At 40.0% G+C, this 24,508-nt stretch overlaps 1 protein-coding gene across 1 annotated transcript in view; it reads right to left on the reverse strand.

Moving 5' to 3' along the window:
* LOC124165149 (ITG-like peptide) overlaps positions 1 to 24,508 on the reverse strand; it is a 119,201-nt gene that overhangs the window by 83,671 nt on the left and 11,022 nt on the right. Inside the window, exon 2 of the mRNA XM_046542458.1 lies at positions 641 to 782. Coding sequence (XP_046398414.1) covers positions 641 to 782 — 142 coding nt within the window. The remainder of the gene's footprint in view (positions 1 to 640; positions 783 to 24,508) is intronic.

Here is a 24,508-nt window from a genome sequence, read left to right on the forward strand (position 1 = left end):
GAATTCACTGCGAATATGCTATCATCTAAAATATTTCCAAAACTTGACCTCATTTGGTTAAGGTTCACCGAGAAATTTGCATAAAAATATTAAATCAATTTTCCTACGCCCAACCCATACGAAGCATCGCCTCCACGAAAGCCACCAAGATGACCAGTAGCTGAAAGGGCCTCTAGAGGTTCAGCAAGCGAAGAGCAAATTGAACCTCTGGTAAAGTTCTTAAGTTCATTGAATTATAATTATTTGAATTTTAAATTTCGAACTTTACTTGAATCTCAAAACACCGGCATAAAGGTAGTGTTAGGATCAGAACATCTAGCTCTGGCCCAAAGGAAATAGATATTAAACTTTTCAACAAACTTACCAATCAAATAAAACACATTGGATCACTATGTGTATAAAAAGTAATCCTTATGTCCTCATGGAGAACTTAATTTACTGAGTATGTAAATTGAATGCCTACATAATGAATTAGAAATTGTAGAATATTCTCAACCAATTTCTCCGTGTTTGGTTTTATTGTCTTCGTCATTTCATGTTGATACGTCTTTATCATGTACATAATCCTTGGAAAAATAAATTATTTTTGTCATAAGCAAAGAAGGGATCTAAGCATATAAAAGAAAATGTAAGCACGCACTTCCATCCATGTCGACACAGATGGAGCCAGGGCAGCAGTGCTCATTCGAGGTGCACTTGCGCCCGTAGCATTCTTCGGTTCCATCATCCGCGTCCGCCTCGCGAACATCATCTTCGTCAAACAAGTCGAGCGGGTGCATCTGCTGCAAAACAAAGGAACGATTAGGTGGACAGATAAATAGAAAAACATTTTTTGTTCAGGAAAAATTCCGTAAGAACAAAAATCATATTGAATTACATAAATAAATTGCAGTTTGCTAGCACATTACATTAAATACAATGTAAATGATTACAATGATATTCAATTTTATGACATAACCGATCATAGCAAATGCATGAAATATAGTAAAAAAAAAGGCAAATTGAGCTATTATCCGAGCTGAATTTAAAAAAAAAACACAAAGAAAAGTCACATATTCTCAACTGAACAAAAATATACGCTATTGCAAAAAAATGAACCATAATAACCAGAACACAAATTTGACAAAATAAGAGCAACTTATGCTATTATCGAGATAGTAAAAAATTATGATATTTTAGTTTAAAGGTTTTGACAGATAAGTGTGCAATTTTTGGCATAAGTTGGTATCTCATTCCAAATCGGACAAGCGGTAACGAGAAAAGGTTGACTGTAAACAGTAGTGAAAGGAAATATAAAGTATACGGATTAGACCTAGTGTACATTATAGAGACAATTAAGGAACAAATAATACAGCCACCTGGGTGATTTGTTTTTCAATAGAATAAACAAAAACGATCCCAGAAGGTATTCTCTAGTGAATTTGACCTTGATCCATCTTAGTTGCTTATAATATGATGATGTAGTGTTGCCGCGAGACTCGAGACTTTCTCGTCTCGTCTCGAGTCTCGTCTCGTTTTCGAGACGAGACCGTAGGGTAGAATTCGAGACGAGACTCGAGACGAGACCACCTTTTGACGAGACGAGACGATACCACTTCCACGAGACTCTCGAAAGTCTCGAAATTTAGATACACGTCCTTAATTGATATTTGGCATAGTTTTATGCCTAAAACTATATCCTTCAGTTAGGACGAAATACATTTTATGTTTTTCTTAAGCATTATATTTTAAATACAGCTGAATAATAACTTTTCGATAGATGATCAAACTATAAACTAAAATATTTGCTGAAAAACCAATTTCTGAATGCATGAGCGACACTTATGGAGCCAAGTAAGGGAGTGTTAATGGCTGACTACTTTTCCTTGTTTCCCGGGATAATTAACTTGGAAAATTGGAGCCTTATTTTAATGCAAAAAAGTTCTGGCTAAACTTTCGAGAGCCACAGCCTTGTGTTACAAAAATGTGTTACGTTGGGTGGTCAGCCCCTCGCTCGGTATCTTTTGCTTTGGGTATTTCCTGCATTTATTTCCTCTTGATTTCTTCAGGGTTCAAAGGTCTTTCTTCATTCTGCATTTGTGAAAGCATCGGTGTATCGTAAACAAAAGACTCCATTATACAAATATAAAATTAGGACGTATGACGAGACTTATTCCGCGTCGGTAAGCAATACTGCACAACATAATAGATCGTAACGAGAAAGCTAGAAATCGTGTATGACTTTCGTAAATTGCAGTTTCCTTTTTCTTTCTACCGTTTTTTGTAGCAATCCATCACAAAATTTACGTTTTTATTACTTCAGTAATACATATTACCGCGCCCTTCATTTCTAAATTTTTCCTAAGATGGCAACGACAGTACAATTTTTATTACAGCTGAGAAGAGTCCTAAATTACCTCTATTTTGATCGATTCAACTCCAATGGTGAAAGGTTTTCACACGCCGTGCAAACTCCAAGTTATACATTAAGTAGGAAAAATATATTAAAATTATAAAATTTTTACAATTATTGAATTAAGATCCTTATTTTTGGGTTTACCCGTGTCACAAATTAAAATTCCAACACTTTCGTCCCCGCTGCAAGTTCGCCCTGATGAAGTCTCCAGCAGCGGCGACGAAACTGTTGGAATTTTAATTTGTGACACGGGTAAACCCAAAAAAAATAAGGATCTTAATACCATGGACCGTGAAAGTTTTAACCAATTATTGAATTTCATAAGAGGCAAAAACGTGTTTATAATTATATTCATTAAAATTCTTATACACCTAGCTATTCAAGCTGAACTCCCCTGAGATCCTGCCAACTTCAATTTTTTCTTAACTATGAAGTCTGTGGTGCTGTCATCGGCACTAAAATCTCAGTAAACTGAAGAGACATGGTATCCTCAATTTTTTATCCCACTCATTTGAAGATACTCGGAGAAAATGAAATTCGTGCCTCAGCATTTGATCTTTTCTGGGAAAAAAATTCGAATCAGTTCATAATTGGTAGAGGGTATTTCGAGGTGGTATTAGTACCTTCGTGTATTGCGATCTCATTACCCTGTTGGAGTCCCATCTCTAAGGCCATGTCCGGAAACATTTGACCCGCATGTAATTGCAAAACAATGTGGCTCGCGCGGCTGTTAGCTAATAATTATTTCAATGTATTGCATATTGTAAGAACTTAAGAAGAGAAAGTCGTACTTAAATTTGTTACAATTGTAATAAATTTTTAAAATTGGTGGTGAAAAAATGTGTCCTACACAGTTATGCCACACTTGCGATAATCCGGGAAAAGCCTGTGGCGGGGGCAGGAGGCTGCTGTTGACCGCACCGCGATGTACAGGGATAAATATGTCACCATATTTTGTCTCCAGAAGGCGTGTGGGTATGTAGAAAATTAAGGATAAATATCTGAGAGGAAAGTGCTGGTTCAAATGAAAAAACATCAACTCGGTACAATTATTTACCATAGCCTGATGTCTTCTGGAATAGTTTGCGCATCATAAAGCTCACGCAAAACTCCTTTAATTTTGCCATCATTTCTTTGGCCCAAAATGATTTTCCCTCGGAATTCAATTAAAATACCATGAGGATACCCCCAAATAAAATCAAAATATTTTTATTAGATATTTCTAGCTGTCTGCACTTGGTAGAAATATCTGCTTCTTCTGCGTAGCTTATAATTTCCTTCTTTTATTTCCATGAAGGTAACTTTTATTTTCAACTTCTTCCTAAGGAGTAATATTAGTACCACCAAGACCTCGCCATCAGATATTATCCCATCAGGACTAGCAGCCAAAAAAGTACATTTTAATCAACAAAGACACCTCCGGGCAAAACTTTATTTTTGCTTGATCTCTCATATTCCCTGATGGCAGATTTTTCATTGGCATTTTCCCCAATCGGTTGCCTAGTTTCCTCTGAAAGAAGGAAGCAAACCATCGTCAGCCAATTTTGATGTTTGATTTCCTAATATTACACGTACGACCAAAGGAAGAGGCTTGAACCACTTCCACTTTTCTGACCGCCACGTCCCATTGAGCATTTGATCTCTAGTTTCCTTCTCTTAATTTTCACGCCACCTTTGTTTCATTTTTACTGATGAAAGGAAATCGCTCATTGAATCGTGGTTGGCCAATGTTACGTCACTTTGAACATCACGAAATCACGAATGATTCCATAATGATTGTCTGATCCCTCTATTCGATGACGTTTATTTTTGGATGTTGCAGATAAGTCCATACGCCTTTTCCTCATATATTCCTTATCCCTTTCTGAGGAAAGAATGTTTTTTGTAAATTCTCCTCAACTCTTGTCCATTAGTTCTTTGTGAAAAATGCACATTGTCTTTCATATTGGAAGGTACTGGTGCAATGGCGCACCTAGTTTCGTAGGACCCCTTAGACATAAATTTACTCTCTTCCCTCTTATGTACTTGGCCACGTAAGAGTTGTAGAACTCCGCAAGATTGTTAGTGACATTATATATAATAAAAATATAGGGGACTGACTAGATAAGAGACTGTTAGCATAATCGATATCCTCCCATAAGCCGCAACTGATGATATGAGGGATCAAGTTTTCCTCTCCTTCTTTGGGCCCTTTGCAATAATATATATCACATTTACTATGATTTTCGAGGGTTATATTTCCTTTTCTTTAGCCGGTTACTCTCCGATATCTCCACTTCACGTAACTAGTCGGTTGTTCCATTTTCTACTTTCCCAGAATCAAATCACATTCGACAGCAAGGTGGAAACAACAAAAGGGTCTCTCTCTGAGGTTGAGGAAAAAATACTCATAGGTTGTACCGAGAGTCCGGTAGTACTTGGCAGTATTTAAAAGCGGTACTACCTTATCGATACTAGAAATACCGGTACTTGTGTGGAGGTACTTTGACAGCGCTGCCATTTTATGTTTTATCAATCAGCTAACTACTAAAGTAATTGAGCGTTGATAATATTACAAGCGAAATAAATGTTGAAGAACATAACTATTAACAATGACGGCATAATTTACAGTATTCATGAAGATTTGATAACACGATTCACATTTTTTCTGCATTTGTGTTAAATGATCTTAAAGTGTCAATTACAAATGAAAATATTCGAATTAAATACGACTTGCAAAGTAATTTTACGAGAATTTCAGCCAAATATCCAGTTCAAAGTTATTACGTGTTTTGACTATAGCTACATGCTTGACTGTTTTGACTGTTTATCACTATGGCCATAAAAGATTTTTTTAGACACAGAAGGCAAGAGAATCAATGTTATTGAACCGTTCAATGTATATATATTTCTAAACTACACAGAAATGTGACCTACACATCTAATTTTAGTCGATCGCAGTATTTTAGGCATTAACTAATTCCGATTCTATAAATGTAAAAACTACTACGTATTTACATGAGACAAGTGTAAAAATATTTTTACACACATAAATATAGCAGAAATTAAAATGACAAAAGCTTTCTCGGGCACCAAGTGAGTGGTTGTTGTATAAGTAGCCAAAGTTTGTGTCGGATTGACACCGTCGGGTGTTTGAATAAGAAGACGTTCTGCTGACAGTGTCTTACTCTTGTCTGAGAGAACTTCAAATTTATCATTCGCTAGGAAAACACCAAAAATTAAAACGTATGCCCCGAAATCGTTTGTATAACGTTGCCATTGACAACTACATCGCTATCACCGTTCCACAATTAGATAATCGAGCCTCCGATGAAGTTTTCCGATGGGTTTTCGTATAAATGCCTGTGAATGACTTTTTCAGTGTAATCGTCCTATATAATAATATAATTTTCGGAAACACCGGATAATTATAATATATTAATACGAACGTTTATTTTCCACTTATTAACAAATTTTATAAATTACGAATGTACCAGTATACCGGTATTCTTTCGCCGGTACAAACGAGGGAGTACTATTATTGCTATTTAACCCCTCAAGCGTGACTTTAAATGCCGGTGGTCGTTCCCTCAGCGTGCGCGAACCAGCCTCCGCTTCTTCTGAATGCCATGCCTGAAGCGTGAAAGACACACTGTATGAGTTTGAAAGTTTCATTAGTCATTCACATCTTCCATATATGTACTTTCAGTGAGTATACATGTGAGACATATCTGCCTGAATTCGTTCTGTTCCTCTTAATTGCCTCTGTTTGTGGGCTCGAATTTTTTTAGAATATTTTTCCAGCTGACGCCAGGATGTTTCCTCTAGGAACGGCGTCTCGTGGACGGTCATGGAAGATATTCTTCCACTACGCTCCGATTTATGTGCTTTCTTAGCGATTGTGTGTTCAATGTTGGGACGCTGAATGCCTTCCTCTGTGGTTCATTATCATCTCATCTTCTGTCTCATCTTTTCCTTTCTCTTTCATCGTGGAAATGATAGTGAAGGCTTGGGCCGTCCAGGCATTGTCACTCAATAGTTCTCGGAACCTCGAAGACCTGCCAGCATCTGGTATCTTTTTTATGACGTTGGAAGCTGAAGGTTGGAGTTTTTTTCACGCTTACGTTTGCTTCGGTGGTTTTATTTTTTTCGCCCTGGTCCCCTTCCGTATCTGAACCCCTTCTTAGTTGACCATGCCTTGTAGCTCTCGTGAGTGGTCCGATCAGAGTGTACTTGACATTCTGGAATAAAAGAGTGCAGAATGTTCTGATACGACTTCATAAGATTCAATTGGATACTCCCTTGACTCCAGGTTCGAAGATTTATACCATCTCATTTTTCTGTGAATTTTCAAGAAAATAATTGGGAAGAGATCGGCTGTGAAGATGCGCCTCCAACTTTTGCGTGTGATTTAGTTGAAAAGAAATATCGCCTATTCGTGTAAAAAGGATCCTTGGAATTGGAGTTATTTTTCGATGATGAAATAATTACAATTATAGTGACGGAGACAAACCGCTACGTGGCATAGTTTCTTTAAAATTTACAAAGAAAATTCCAAAGCAAAAAAATGCTCTTTCAAAAGTGGGTTCCCACAACTCTGGTGGAAATAAAATTATTTCTAGGGTTGCTCATATTGATGGGAATAAATAAGAAACCAAGCTTCAGAATGCATTTCATCGGAAAACATGTACTCGAGACTCAATTTTTTCTCAATGTAATGGGAAAGGAAAGGTTTTCATTGCTCACCAACTTTCTCTGTTTTGTAGATTGAAAGAGGAAGGAAGTTGTAAAAAAAGATCCTTACCACTATAACATTTCGCCCATTAGTGAATATTTGAATCTTAGTGAGCAAATTTAAGTATACCGGGACTAGCCACGGTGATAACTTTTACGGGAGTCACCCGCAATGCACAATTGTGCGAAAAATCCACAGAGAAAAAATCATTCGCCTTGACCGGGATTCGAACCCGGATCCCTCGATTTCCGGCCGAGTGCTTTAGCCAGTTAAGCTACCGAGGCGTCATTCTTCCCTGTGGAAATTTGTGGACTATACCGGACAAGGTGGTATGGACTGCTGAGCATATTATGCGACGAGCAGTCCAAATCGTGCGCACGGCGCCACAGCCGGAGAGTAAAGTCCGAACTTTGAACACATAGAGGTGTTCTCTCTTTGACGAATTTAAGTATACCGGGACTAGCCACGGTGATAACTTTACGGGAGTCACCCGCAATGCACAATTGTGCGAAAAATCCACAGAGAAAAAATCATTCGCCTTGACCGGGATTCGAACCCGGATCCCTCGATTTCCGGCCGAGTGCTTTAGCCAGTTAAGCTACCTGGATTTTCTCTCTGCTACCTGTAAAGCGGTGAATTGCTAGAACACATGCGAGAATGCGTGGATGCGAGACGGCAAAATAGCCACTGTTTTAATTTCGTTCATGCATTCGCGCAATTCCGCGCCATTTTAGAAATTAATGCAGCTCTTACCTGCGCAATTCCGTGCCTCGTGTAAAACGGCCTTAAGGCTGAAGCCGGAAACTTTTGATGCGCGCGTGACTCGATAAACAATGCGGTTCGCGCGGCTGAAAGCTATTATTTATTTCGATGTATGTATAGCATATTGTAAGCACTAATGGAAGTCGCACTTAAATTTGTTACAATATTAATTAATTTATAAAATTGGTCGAGAAAAGAAAAATGCGTCTTACTCAGCCATGCCATAATATATATGCAATAATCCAGGAAAAACCAGTGGCCGGGGCAGAAGGCTGCTGTTGGCCGCACCGCGATATACAGGGATAAAATATTACCATATTTAGTCTCCAGGAGGCCGGTGTGCAAAGAGAAATGAAGGGTAAAAAGTTGAGGGAAAGTATTGATTAAAAAACATCAACTCCGGTACAATTATTTATTGTAACCAGGTGTATTCTGGCATATTTTAGGCAACATAAAGTTCAGGTAAAACTCTTTTAATTTATCCACCATTGCTGTGGCCCAAAACTGCTTTCTGTCAATTATAATCCCATGAGGAGACCACACAATGAAATCGCAATATTGTTTATCCCATATTTCCAGCTGTCCCTGTACTTGATAAAAATATCTGTTTCTCCTGCGTAACTTATATTTTCCTTCTTTCACTTCCATGAAGGTAGCTCTTTTATTTTTAACTCCTTCCTCAGGAGTAATATACCTACAATTATAGGGGCACTTGATTTCAACCAAGCCTTCACCATCAGATATCACCCCATCAGGACTAGCAGCCAAAGAAGGTAATTTGTCATCAACAAAGAGACCAGCGGGTTAAACTTTATATTTGATTAAAGACTCATATTCCCTGATGGCAGATTTTTCGTTAGCATTTCCCCAATCTGTAGTCTTGTTTCCTCTGAAGGAAGGAAACAAAATATCGTCTGCCACTTTCTCCCTAGATGTTGTGGGCCTTAAATTGCAAATACGGCCAAAGAAAGAGGCCGTCAACCTTTTCCACATTTCCGACTGCCACGTCGCATTGAGCATTTGGTCTTGTGTTTCCCTCTCCAACTTTTCCCTTGAGGTTTTATCCATTTTTAGTGATGATAGGAAATTATTCATGGAATCTTGGCTGGCCAATGCGATGTCACTTTGTACATCAGGAACAAGCCCATAATGTTTGCCTGGTCCCTCAATTCGCAGACGTTTCTTTTTTGAAGTTTCAGAGAATTCCAGTCGTCGCTTTCTTATGTACTCCCTATTCCTTTTGGAGGAAACAGAATTTTTTTGGGCATTCTCCTGGGCTCTTGCTCGTCAGTCCTTTATGAATTATGCCATGTACATCATCTTTCACATTGAAGGCTACCGATGCAATGGCACACCTAGTTTCATAGGCCCCCCTTAAACATAAATTTAACCTTTTCCCTCCTACGTACTTAGCTACATAAGAGTTGTAGGACTCCGCAAGATTGTTTGTCACGTTATATATCAAACTAGCGGAGTGACGAGATAATAGACTGTTGGCATAGATGATATCCTCCCATATGCCGCAACTAATGAAATGAGGGACCAATTTTTCCTCTCCTTCTTTGGGCCCTTTGCAATAATATTTGTCACATTTATTATGGTCACCAAAAACATGATTCGATCCTTGCTCTATGTCCTTCTGTAGGAGTTTGACCCTTTCCGACCCAGCCATTTTCGCTCTGAAGGAGATTGCCCCACTCACAGCTACCCTCAATCTTTGCAAGTTATTGTTTATTGTTCTCCTGTACCCAACGGGCACTACCCCTTTTGAATTTCTTGGCCGTCGTGCAATATCTTGCAGTCTACTGCTGTAATTTCTAAGTAGGTGGTTGACGCATTCTACTTTTTGCACTGGTAAGTGCTGCCCATATGGCATTTCCCTAGACAGCCTTTGCATTATGCTACTATCACCATCACCTGTAATAAAGAGGATTTCATTACTTGAGAGCGATGTTGTTTGATCGTGAATGATTTCATGATAAAAATATATTAAATATTCAAGTTTTAAAATTAACTTCCAACTAAAGTATTGAAAGAAAATGAATGCATAGAGCTTCTAATGAACAAATATTTTATGCACATTAGCTACGTAAGAGTTGTATGACTCTACAGGATTGTTGGTGACATTATATATTAAACTAGGGGCGTACAAAATAGGAGACGGTGAACTACATTAAAATGCGTTTTTCAATTCTGTGAGTTTGCGTTTTCAAAATTATGTTCCGAGTAATTCAACCTAACCGAATCAACAAATCCACCAGTCTTATTGCAATTACCTATCCGTTTTTTCCAAATGATCCTCAACTCTGAGAAGGCAATCGTCTACGTCTGATTGCTCAGCTCGTCGATATTCATCCTGTTCCTTAGGGTCCATTTCTCCACCATGCCAATTGCTGCATCCAGGCTGAGGTGATGATGGCCTAAGGGGAAAAAACGAATTTTGAGAAAACGAATTTGCTGACGGTGATGTAATTTACACGTTAATTATAATTAGCAATTAGCGCTCCATTGAATATTTCTGAACTATTATCAACTAAATCGTAGGTATAAGATTTAATGTAATTATTTTGCAGCAATATTTACCTTTCCACTACACCTGTTCCGGAACCCAATGGCGATGATTCTTCGGAATGAACGCTTCCGGTTTCAACTGCTACAAAATAAATGTGTAATAAGGCTTCAGGCAAAGGAGGGAATTTTTATTCTCGTTATTTTTCTTGAAGCTTAAATAATTGGTACACTATTAATACAAGAGAGTCATTTTTTAAACGCAAAATGAATTGAATTTCATTGTGAAATTACCTGCTTCCTTAGGTTTTGGAGGGTGATATTTCCTCTTCTTCGGCTGATAACACTTACGATATCTCCACTTCAGGTATGGAGTTGGTTTTTCCATAATCTGCTATCCACAATCAATCTCGACACTGACCCGTCGAAAAACACAGGTGTATCTTGCTCTCGTAGCACGCTTGAACTCTCCAGCCTCCCGAAACAAAATATTTTTTTTCTCCGAATATGACGCCCGACGTAGTGGAGCAGTGTGAGGGGAAGGAAGGCAAGGGATTGGTAGTGGGGGAGAGAGAAGGGAAGGAGAGAGACCGCCAAAAAGAGGGGAAGTGGAGGTGGGGGGATCCTTCTCTGGAAGACGACAGCGCCAGGTCCCCGCCAGCGCTGTGATAGACGTCGAGCCGTAGAAAGGCCAAAACATCCATCACGCTCAAGAACATAACGCGAATCTGGTTGCATGCACGCTCTACCGGTATATATATTTGAAATTATGAAAGACGCAGCCTTGGCTCAAATGTTTGATCATCTCTGAGTCTCAATTTGGAGCGGAGTAATTCTCACGAGAAAAAGGCGATTTTTTTGGGAAGTTTACAATTTTTTTCTCCTAATAGGTTTTTACGTGTGCAACTGTGAAGACATACAAACCAAGGCTACATATATCCTATGTTTTTTAGTGGAAACAGTTCCTCGTTACATGCAAAAATGGCCCCCTAGCGACCTAAATGGTAGCTTGCTGCAACGGCACTTTTCTGGCGTGGTATCCAGTCCCCTTAAGGAGATGTAGATTCCGTGCTTTATTTTTCCATTGTTCCATGAGGAGCGTGAATGTGGGGATCCTTTTGCATGCCGCACACTGGTGACTGTCCTACTGACATCCTACCGAGTGAAAGTTTATGTCATGTTACAAGTAAAATACAACAAAGTTAATGAGTTTTTTGATTGAAGCTTTCGCGGTTCATAGTGATAAAAAAAGAGTGACACGCGGGTGCATGGCGCGTGTCGTATAAGTGGAAATTGCCCCGACGTTTCGCGACCGACTGCTGGTCACTTCTTCAAGGGAATGATGCTGGGATATGTTCTTGCTTTTATTTCAGGTGGGATGGGTGGGCGGAGGGTATGAGGACTGGATAACGAAATGTAGCGGATGACTGGGTTCCAAGTACTGCTGATTCTGCCGGATAGGAGAGAGGAATGCCTTTCGCGGCGAATGGATAATAGGAAGGGGTGTGCCAATGAGCGATTTATTCCGACACTTGCACTTGGGCGGAGGGTGTGAGGACTGGATAACGAAATGTAGCGGATGACTGGGTTCCAAGTACTGCTGATTCTGCCGGATAGGAGAGAGGAATGCCTTTCGCGGCGAATGGATAATAGGAAGGGGTGTGCCAATGAGCGATTTATTCCGACACTTGCATCTTGCAATCCCTATTCTCATCAGCGATTTTTATCACTTTTGGCCATCATCGGAGGATGAAGATAGCTTAAAAGAGCTCAATCACCTCCCCTTACAATTCTATGATTGGTTTCACGCAGCTCCACACCGTTGGGGAACATGCATGAAATTTTTCATCATGCTAGTTAGTCTCATTGAATAGAAAATTTTCTCACGAGTCCAAATATATAAGCCAAAACTCTCCTAGTGCTCCATAAACTTCAATAAATGCTAAGTAAAAATGCTCGAATATCGCTTGAAGTCACGTGACCGAAAAAGCCTTCTGACGCACGGTACACGATTCACTTCGCTAAGAGAGTGGAGCGGTAGAGCCTTGATTCCAAGATGAAGAAGTAAAAATCATCAACGAGCTTTGTAGTAGTTCCTCAAAGGACAAATTGACTTAAGAGGGATTTAAGAGGGCACAATACCTCAGTTTACTTTTGGTCGACTTCCTTATGGCGGCTGATTTTCCGAAAAACAATGATTGCTTCGTCACTAGCGCGATGCGGGAGTAAAATAAGGCAGGTAAATAATTATGCGATCAATGAAAATTATTTTACGAACATTTTAAAATATTAATTTATTGTCCATTAACATTTATTATATCCATTGCTAGCTGAAAATCTATCCTATGTATTTACTTAGTCACCTACTATGCGGAACTTACAATTAGATAGTTTTCCCTAATCGGCCGGAGTTGAGATCCAAATGATCGTGAAAAGGTAAAAAAAAAGTATTTGATAGACACAGAAATAAGTTTCAAGTACTATTTATGCTGTACTTACTCAAGTTCATGTTTTTCGTAATCGTAATCAGTATTTATTCCCATGAATAGCCACCTTCCTTTATGAATGTAATCCTACAATCGATGGACTATTAGGTACATTTCTAGGGTTGTTTACGAGGTGAAATGAGTGTTACATCTTAAATTTGGTGGCCATCCGAGAAATAAAACTTATGTACGTACGGGAAATTCATACTTAGAAATTTTTCAGTTTATCGTGAAAAGTTAAAAGTCCAGAACTCCATGTTAATTCCCTATGGTGACGTCAGTTTCCGGTCCCCATCCCACTGGCTGCCTCGGCGCCGCTCGCTACATCCGGTGTAGATAAGAGTGGCCCCTCTCTCTGAGAGAGTTGAGTGTCACTTGTGACGTCAGTGTTGGTACACCATGCCTAAGTACCGCTCTGTAAGAAGATGGGCTCCTCGGAGACCTGTGGAGAAAATAATCAAGGACTGCACTGTATTGAAGGCTAATATGCTGGAGCTGTTAACGTGTGGGTTGCTGATACTATTGGAACTCTCTTTGGATTTAAGTATACCTTTGCTGTTGGTAATGACCATAATGCACAAGGATCATATTGGCTTACTATTTGCTTCGCAAGGATACCCAATAATGTTACCATGAATATTGGTGGTTTGGAGAGTTTTCCTTCATCAGATGTTTTGTGTTATAAAACCATTCAAATGAATAATTTTCAATCTTATCAAAAGGAACATTGTACCACTGTTTCTTCCAATGTATTAACTTCTAAGAGGTGTATGAAATTTAAACCTGAAGATCGTTTAATTGTATTTTGTAAAAGTAATTTAACACCAGATTCTGCATCCATTGGTGTGTTTGGTGATGTTCAATTCTATGTTAAAGGTTAATAAATAGTTTAATTCGTTATAATACGCATTTGTGTTGTCATTTGTCATTGCGCTCAGCGCCATCTTGGAATTTCCCCCACACTCAACTCTCTCAGAGAGAGAGGAAGCTCTTATCTACACCGGATGTAGCGAGCGACGCCGAGGCGGCCAGTGGGATGGGGACCGGAAACTGACGTCACCATAGGGAATTAACATGTAGTTCTGGACTTTAACTTTTCACGATCATTTTTGAAAAATTTCTAAGTGTGAATTTTCGAAATTCGCGAAATTTTCGGCGAGTACATTTGAGGTAGGGACCTTCTTATTCTAGTAATTAAAAAAAAAGTGCATGTTCCTTATTCTCCCGACAGCTAATCTTTTCACATCTACGAGTTTATCCTCTTTTACATGCTCCTATTCCTATTCCATCTATTTTATTCGAGGTCTTACTTTTACGTCCTTACAATCTACTTGTCCCTGGGCGATTATCTTCATCATCCCTCCAACCTCTCAAGATATGGCATATCTTAAGACATTAAGACAATGTCTCCTTCTTATTAGAGTTATCACAAGGCGTCCCTTACCTCTCACTGTTCTCAGGGCCTCCTCGTTACTTACTCGAACGATCCCTTTGATCCTCTTTATTCATCTGCAGCACCGCATTTCGATACCCTTCCCTTCATCATTTTTCGTATATATTTAAAGAGTAAAATATACAATGAGGCGTCCTTACTTTTTAAAAAATCAGTCAACGTAACCTCGCATTGATGTTGGTCATTCCTGATATAATCGATCCCAACATGATCTAATCGAGTATGCGCCTTGCTTCTTCCACCGCGAGCATTTTTTCCGATACGTGGGCTCCGAGATGCACGGGTCGGAACATCCGAATTTCGATTCTCAACTGTTTCTAATTAGTAGCCTTGTTTTTGTATATGTTCTTACAGGGATATCATGAAAATTTTCTCATAAAACGCCATTTGGACTACTGATATTTAGTTAGAAACGAGAACATCCATACATACATTATCGTATTTACAAAAAAATCGCTAATCATGGTTCATCATGCTTTACATACTGTTTCACAGATTAATTTAGTATGCCGTTCAAAGAAACAAGTGGATTAGAATATTCTTTATTTACCACTTTCCTGTTACTTCTACGTAAAATTTTCCATAAGAATATCATTCTATCCGCAGTCTAACTGAAGGTGGTGTGGAGAGGTAGTGTCTTCCGTCTTCCATCTCGGAGGATACCGCATGGGGCGCTGCAGTCGTAGGGCCAGCCAATGAGCGGATCGATAGGGCTGGGACCGGCCAAGGGCATGACACAGCGGCCAATATGCCCGCAAATGACGCAGGGCAAGAAACTTACATTGGGTTAAATCATCATCATTCATCAACCCGAAGAGCCCTTTGTCGATGAGACGTACGGGAAGTTACGTCTCTCCTGGCAGATACCTAATGTAAAACTCTACTCTCTGTGGCCAAACTTGTAAATTTCATTTATATGGTTTACAATAACGTTACTACAATGCCCATTAGGGACGATCAATTTATTTTCACAAAACCCATGCATATAAGCAGGGGCGGTCTGGGGTGCTTGGGGGCCCTCGGATGGGGTTCACGATGGAGGGGCATCTTTACCGGAGGATTCAAGGAGTCTACCCTGGAAAATTTTAGGAAATTGGATGCCCGGAAATTGGATTTGGACACTATTCTGACACTTAAAAACCATACAAAAATTGATAAAAATAGCAATTACCTAGGAAAGAATATTTTGAAAAGTGAGAATTTAACATATTATAAAATGTATTAACGCATAATGTTTTAATTTCTATTTGGAGAATACATTCCTTGAAATTACATACCAGCCCACCTGGCCAACCGCCCCTCCATATCAACCAAAATGAAGTACACTTTCAATGTATCATGGGACCATATCCTATTAACCCTCATTGCCAGAGATACGTCAAAACAAACCAGATATCCGGCCAATAAGACTTCGTATTCTCGTTTTCCAACAATTGGGAGTCTTTCCCACCCAAAAAATCCAAAATAGGATTCTTAGTACTCCAAAGGATCCAAAGGGCACGGGTTCCCGTAAATTTGGAATTGACAAAATTTCAGCTCGTGAATATAAACTTTCATTAGATCATTTTGTGACTGGGAAAACATAACCTTTCCTGCCTATTGGCCTATTTGACACTGCATTCAAAGATAGATCTACAATAATTGATATTATAATAAATATAATTATAATTCTGAAGTACGTTACTTTCGTTGTGGATCTCATGTGAAGGTCCGTTTTGAGATGAAACTAGTGAAAAATAATCCTTAGGGAGGACCTAGTGATATATTCTATTAAGTACTAATACGTCAACTCTGCGTTGATAGAAGAACTTAGCGCAGAATCTGTTCCAATTAGAGCGATAATCAGCGCGCGGTTCGGTCGATTTTGAATTAACGGGGAAATTAGCGTATAATTTCCGAAATCACTGTGTCATGCTTTTGTGAGTTCTGAGTAGAATTAATTGAGGAATTTTTTAGTGATCAATCTAAGAGGAAAAACAAAATAAATCTCATTATTTCAAAACTTACTTCATACTCTCTTCTCATTTAAAGGGAGGTGTCCAGGCTAATCTGATGATTCAACATCGTCTGTGGAGAAACAATCAGGAAAGAACTACTCAATTAGTCTGTTTTCAGTCTTCTCTGTATTTCTTATATTAGTGTCGCTCCTCGACTTTCGCTACTGTCAGCAGAGTTTGGGTGGCACCTTTCACGAATCTTTTGATCGGTGCTCATTCACCCACGAGACTACATTTACGTAGGAACTCAATGCATTCCCAATAAGGGGTTGCACAAACACAGGCCTACCGAATCAAACAGATGAAAATTGAAATTCGGATGTTCCAGCCTGTCCTGTCGTTTTCAATGGTCCCCACCCACGAGTGATGGGGATTGGTCGGAGAAAACATGCCCTTACAACAACCCGCATCCTTTGCCTTCACGGCACGAGGAGCCGACGAGGACGGACGCGACCGAAGCCGGAGTCAAACTCCAGGCGGGAAAAGCCCCGGCGGAATTAAGACTAGCGGATGGAATGCGATGAGCAAACTCAATTCCACGAACACGTTGGGCCTTCACACTGTTTTCTTTCGCTCTCCGTGGCGAGGTATTTCCTATCTTTATATTTATACTTTGACTCATCGTTTGTTTCACTAATACGTGTCTCCGTAGCTGATTAGGTCTATTCTGTACGCGGTAGTTGTTATGACGTTCTGGGAGGGTACAAATCCGTAGTAGGTACTTATATTTTTTTCATTTTTTTAGTCACTCTTAACATCAAAACAGTAGATACAGTTCACTCAAAAAAAAACATTATTTATGATTTTTACTGACTGAATTTATTAAACAAATGACTATCAACGTTAACACATTTATTTCCAATCGAAATACCGTAATGGATGACACCCATATCTTCAAACTTTTTCATCAGGCTCACGGGTGATTTTGCTCGGATGAATTTTTTTGGGTTAGAATATGTGATTAAAATCATACAATTTTCCATTTAATAATTGTTTATTAGCGTCACCCACTGTCTCTACCACTTCCTGAAGACGTTTAGGCATGCATACAACTAATTTCTCACATACATGGCGCTGAAATGCATTCCACAAGTCGTGGACACTAGTCTGTAGCACCCCCACTGTTTTGGTTCCCCTTCGTTGTTTCTTTATCCCCTTTTTGCTCCTTTTTCATAATGCCCATAAGTTCTCAGTGGAGTTTAGGTCGGGTGAATCAGGCGGCTTAGTGTTCTTCTTATGTTGCTGGAGATTTCCTACGGTACAACTGCTCAAAACATATTGGAATATTGAAGGTCGCAAATGTATAATTATTGATAATCGTTGGACTATTTAGGGTTGAAAGAATACATAAACCAATTTATTTTCAACTATTCCTTGGAGAAAATTGTGGTTCGCACACCCACTGGAAGAAAACCGTTGGTGCTTTTACCCGCGTAACTTTCCGCTTTTTTTGGCCGAATACTATGATTATTATCTCTTGAATTACAATCATTTCTTAAGCTCCAGAGTCATGAAATGATTTCGACTACGAATGCATAAGGTTATTTATTGAGCATTGTATCAAGGTGATTTGTTGTATTTTAGTAGGATTTTTACCCGACGGAGATTTGACAGTAATTAGCCGCAAGGGTGCGAATGTACAACCACTGCCACTTCCCCGACTTATTTCCTCTCAGTGAATAAATCTGTTCAGAAATGTATGAAATAATGTGATAACGGAGATTGAGTCATTATTTTTAAAAATTCAATCTTAAAATCCAGTAATTAACTTTTCTTTAGTCAATTGTAACTACCGTTTTCATGTTTAGAATGACTCTTTTACAAAATGAAAAAAAATAAAACTACTTTGGAATCGAACCCTCCCCGAATTTCACTGCAATAACTGCGCATGGAGTAAAGGTACTCAGCTAATTCTTCAAAAGACAGAAACAGTTTGTCCTAAAGTCAAATATGAATCTTCCGGGAGTAAAACCTCGCCACTGATACCGAAAGACGTACGGGGGAAAACCGTACGGTTGTAAGTGGTTTAAAAGTAGTTTTCACACAGCACGGTCCCGTCGTACGGTGAGGGACTTCAGTTGAGCATTGGCTTGAGTCGGATGTGCACCTGTCTGTGTGTACTGCTTAGCTAAAATGGATCGAGAGCAAGCAATGTTTTTAATTAATTAATATCTATCGATGACATCAAAATCAGGTTTCGGCGCCAAACAAACTCCAACCATTTCACGTCGCATTTCTATATTTAAATACTGTAAGAGTCTTGTCCCACAACACAGGCTTAGATTCTACCAAAGATATAAGCACCTGAGCGTCAATTTCATACATTTTTCCACAGTGAACTGAGCAGCGTGCACTCGCTAGCGAACCAACCGTACGACTGAAACCGGGCTGTGTGAAAGGGGCTGTTCACTCCAATGCGCCACTACGCAGTTCGACGGGGACGGCGACCGTATGGTTCTAGTGGCAGACGGCAGCTGTATCACGGCGATAAACCGTCGCCGTATCAGTGTGAAAGCTCCCATCTGATTCTTTGCGCCACTATTGGAATGTGTCCCGTACGGTTTTCCGCCGTACGGGCGAAACCGTGCTGTGTGAAAGGAGCGTAACACCCTTGGACGAAATGAAACGCAGATTATGTCTCGCGCCGGAGGCACCACGTGCTTCACCTTCGAACGGTTGAGTTTCGACCCACACACCGAGTGTGGTTGAATGAAGCAGAGGTTCGTTCTACCACCATTAGATGCACGGGGCACTCATATATTTACCACTAACACGACAACGGTGAACGCAAACTGGCCATTTGCTTTTCATGCTCTATGTTTTAATCTTTTTGACCGTAAGTCAAACGCAAGGGGTCGAAATTATTCTCCCTTATCCCCCTCCACTCAACTTCTGGGATCAAAACATAACAATGGGTAGCGGATAAAATCTTCACGGGAAATCATCCGGGTAAGGATGGACATTGCTGCCATCGTTTCAGTGGCCTTCTCTGCCATCGTCTTCAGGGCGAATAATACGATGGCAGAGAAGGCCACTGAAACGTTGGCAGCAATGCCCATCCTTACCCGGATGATTTCCCGTGAAGGTTTTATCAACAGCATTCGCCGGGAAAGCACCAAATCCTTGATTAAAAATAACTCACATACGGGTGTATGCCGTGTGTCGTAAAGGAGATAGCCCCGACGTTTCGCGACCGACTGCTGGTCACTTTTCAAGGGAATAATGTTGGGATTGGTTTTTTGCTGCCTTTTTTTTTATATTTCAGGTGGGAGGGGTGGGCAAAGGGTGTGGGGGGTTAGGACTGGATTCCCCCTCCACACCTAACCCCCCACACCCTTCGCCCACCCCTCCCACCTGAAATATAAAAAGGCAGCAAAAAACCAATTCCAACATTATTCCCTTGAAAAGGTGACCAGCAGTCGGTCGCGAAACGTCGGGGCCATCTCCTTTACGACACGCGGCATACACCCGTATGTGAGTTATTATTTTTTAATCGTCATGAGCCGCGACAGCTTCAATCACCAAATCCTTCTTCAATGAGCAGGGGAGTTTCGATTCATTTAGTTTCGTTCCTGGGAGTAAAATTTCGTCCTGGGCCGAAACTAAACTCCTTGGTGATTTTAATTCCGTGCGGGAACGAAACTAAACGTAGGCCTCGTATTTTCGTTCCGTTTCCCTCCGTGGTTTCCGCAGCGCGATTCGCTCGTGCTTTTTGCTCCTGGAGTTTTGACAGCGATTTCGCTGGCCCCAAGTCATTCGCGCCCTACCTGGTCGGCGACATAAAGTAAAAGGATGCAGGTTGCCTTTTGTGCCAACCTTCCTAGTATTCACCGAGCCGGCCCAATCAATTCAATAGGACTCGACATATTATTGAAAAAGATAATGAATCTCGGAATCCACGATCTAACAATATCTTGCTATCTCAAGAATTTCTCGCGTTTTGGCGGCACAACAATTTCTGATGACTTCCACCGCCACCCCATCAGCAGAGTCGAGGATGAAGCGGCAGGCTAGATGGAGTATGGCAGGGGGTTGCGGCTTCAGTAGGGAAGGAAGGAACACGATTTGATGTTATAGATAGATACGATGGATAGGTCTTATAACTGTTTTAGGTTGGGTTAGGTGTATCTTAAGGAAGGATGAATGTCTGGAATGAAAGGGAATTGCATAAAACATTCAAAATATTTGCAACTTCAAATTGCTCTCTAAAAAATTAAATGTAGCATCATTGTCGATTACAGATTTGAAAATTAAACACTAAAGTGTATAAATTTCAGGACGCAGACATGGTCATAGGAACATAGACATACGAAGGATATAAGCTACAGCAAAGTTTTCCCTCCAGTATTTAAAGATATACAATGGCGATCGACACGTTGGGGCAGATAGCGGAGTTTTTACAGCAGTCAAATCACACAGCGCCTCCCATGTATTAACTTATATTGAATTAGAAAGTTTATGGCGCACAATTAATCAACGAAATAATATTATTTTCCAATTTGAAAATCAAAGATACGCATTTACTTTTTCAATCTGCCACACCTATAAATTTGGATTCTTACTCTCTAAAACCGTAATCAAGGAATATATAAATCACCGAGATCTTATTAAACGCACTAGCAAATCACTCACTTGCACAACTAGTTTACAAGCTCGCAAGAGGAAATACAAATTAGACATTTAAGTAGTAAACCATCCAAAGTTGATAAAACAAATCTATGTCATGGACGGTATCACAGATCAATTTTTGCAACCTTAAAAATTGGAATAGAGTCACCTGTGAAACCAAAACGGAATATTTTATTTCCGGCATATTTTGGGGTGAACATAAAGGCAACAGGTGAAGTGAAGTATCTAGGAGATACGATGGATTCGAACCTAGTGCTGGGAACAAACATAAAAAATATTCGTTTAGAGCCCTGAAGAAGTAAGCATTCGTCAAGCGTATTGTGAGAAGATTTTCGGACGAGTAAGAAAAAGAGAGGTGCTATTTCGCACTCGCACGACCATTTCGCATATATATATATGAAGCGTTGATATGGAATGCGGTGTAGAAAGACTTCATTGTTGAACTTAATAAAACACAAAGGAAAGCTGTGCGATTAGTCAAAAACTGCCGCGGATGTGTGGGAAGCTTTACATAGATATTTAGCGCATTAGGCTGGGAGCCGCTAGAGACCCGGAGACTACGAGCGAAGCTTATATTGCGTGAGCAATTGAAAATGGATATCTTTAACAGTGACACGGAGAACATGATATTGGAACGCCGCTATATTTTCGGTTCCGACAGAAACGACAAATTAAGAGAGATATTTTGCCAAGCAGATAGGTGTGGGGATTCGTTTTTCAATCGCGCGATAAAGGACTTTTTATACACAAGCGGCTGGTGATCTAATACTCCCCGCCGTTCGCCTATTGAGGCGGCTAGCTCCGTCAATTAAGCGGGTCTCGTGAGTGTCTACATATTATTGAAAACGATAGAATAATCGGGTAATACGAAAAAGGACTTGATGGAGCAGTTTACCTGACTGAAATATTTTCCATATTGTTCGTGCATTGATATTTCGGCAAAAACGAACAATGATATCCGCGGAAAGCAAAAAGAGAATTTTCTCCATTCAAAATTTTATAATGACAGCAGTTTTTAATGAAGTAAATATGCTTTCAGTGGATAAAAAATTGCTACTGCCATTCTATGTAACGGAAAAAAAATTTCCCGGAGGGGTTCGAATCACAGACTTCGAATAACTTTCGTGGTAATTTTTCTCCTTTACGCCATCTCACGCTCGTTGACTCCGCAGGGGATACATTACGAGCTTTGTCAGGAAAGGGAATGAACCAGTATTCTAGTGTCACTAAATTAAACTTAATTTTAATAATAAACACTCAGTGGCATTACTTGCAGTGACATTGCGGCGGATATTTAATATGTTATGTTCGCTATCTCTGATTGAAAAGGTTCAGCGTTAATTGCAAGACAATATACTTCGACGGATCGGCCAACTTACAAGAGAAATTAAATTGACGTTCTGGACGTGGACTTATTATCTAGCATGAGGTGCACAATTTATGTGGTATTAAGCATTGCACATATCCCGCATACATTTCCCTTTGATGATGTTGTTATAAAAATATTGCGGGAGGTGGTAATGTCGTTGGAATTTCCCTCCCACTGTTACAATAGAAAATAGCGAAACTCAATTTCCAAACTGCGGCGAAAGTGGCGCCGCTCCATTCGTTGAAATACTTTGGAAACCGACTGTACATGAGTAAGAACTAAACACTGAAATGACAAGAACTCACAATCCACGTCAAAATCTACTGTCGTCGTCAAAATAATATTTATTACAGCGGCGGCGCCGCTGAACTTTGCAAATTTATATCTGGGTTTGTGTGTAGGTTAAAGTAAATGAACTTGTTAAGAAAATTTCATTGTAAATTCTGAATTATTTTTTTTTGTTTTATGACAAATTCAAAAATGTTGACATGTCAGTGCAATATATAACTCCGCGGCGGTAAAATAGCCGTTTTTTCCACTTCATTATCTTTGAAACTCAGCCTGGGGAAAACTAAAAAGTCTTCAGTATTATAATTCAAAACTAGTTGCAAACATAAATGGAAATACATAAAATGATTTAGGCGTATCTTTTTGTTAATTAACGAAAATGTTCATAAGTTTTATCAAATTTCAAATAAATCAATGAGGGTTTCTATTAACACACTCTTCTTGGGTTTCCTCGCGGGTAAGAAATTCCAGGAGCACCTTCGTTTCGGCTTCCTTCTCGTCACCCATTCTCGAGGTTTCTATATAAATATAATACTTGAAATGGCCGCTGGCGCTCGGCATCAGGAGGGGCGTGGAGCCCCGATTGTTTTGGCCACGGTCTTAGAAAAAGAGAAGGGATGTGAATGGGGACCGTTGACCAGCGTAGACAGCTCTGGCAATCATCATTGTTTTCAGAGTTCGATTCCAAAATCTGCTGATCGAATATCCGGTATCTCTGATGACAATTTTAATTTCCAGTCTTATCTTTACGGTCTCTACAGTTAGACGATCCCAATATTGGTTTGATGACCATAACACTCTGGTAGTAATCACATTAAGTGACGCGCATTGCGGCTGTATAAACTTCTGCTGTCACAAGGCCAATAGGATCCTTTACACAAACAAGGCGTTCTCTTAAGATAGACAAAGGTCGATGGAAGTTTCTATGTTATACATCCTCAAAACTCTAGAAATTTTGCTCGATATCGTAGATACAAAGGGCTGAAAGTGCCTGGCGGTCTGTTTCGGTTTCATACCCGAGCTTTTGTTGCTTTTGGAGGGCTTTTCGAAGGCCAACGACATCCACTTCCGCTCTCCATGCCCATTCTGGCATGATAGGTACTCTTGAGTCCAATGCCGCAGCAGCACACTCTCCGAGTCGGATGTCGCTGCTTCCGCTGTGGCGCCCGAGTGGAAAGGAGAGCCCCGCGTGGAGAGAGAGGGATGATGGCGACTACGGCCATTGAGGCAGCGATGAGGTACGAGTGGGTTTCCGACTGACACCATGACTCCGTTTGCCATTTTCTTTTCGATGAACGAGGACATCGAAGAAAGGAATCCTATTATTCCCCTCCATCTCCATAGCGAACTTGATGTTCGGGTGTTGGTTGTTCATATGGTCCAAAGTGAAGAGCGTCAAGTCCATGAGATCATATTATAAAGGTGTCATCAACATATCTTAGGAAACACCTAAGACATAATAGTGCAGATGAAAAGGCTCACTTTTCAAAATCCTGCACATGAAACTGTCGAACTGCACCGTCGAATTTTTCCTCAATAATTTTAAACGCACGGATATTCCAAAAGGGGATCCTCAATACGTAGGTACTATCAATGAGCTGTCACTCACCGCGCATTTTGATGGGGTTACAAAAGTCGCCACTTGCGACGCTGATGAACAAATTGATCCGAGTTTCATGGGGGTTTAAGTCATGTTTCAGCCGACATTTACATTCATCATGATGTTATTCATCAAATGCATAACTCTTCACTGCTATTCCTCGCAATTACAAATGCCACACTGCAAAATATTGGATAAAAGTGGATCGCATGGCATTCATCACCGCGCCGCGGACATTTTTGAAAACCGATTAAAATGCGACCGAAGTGGCGAGAACAGAAATCAATCTTCTGCGGGATGGGATGGA

The sequence above is a fragment of the Ischnura elegans genome, chromosome 9 (assembly GCF_921293095.1).
Source record: "Ischnura elegans chromosome 9, ioIscEleg1.1, whole genome shotgun sequence".
In the NCBI taxonomy this organism is placed as follows: domain Eukaryota; kingdom Metazoa; phylum Arthropoda; class Insecta; order Odonata; family Coenagrionidae; genus Ischnura; species Ischnura elegans.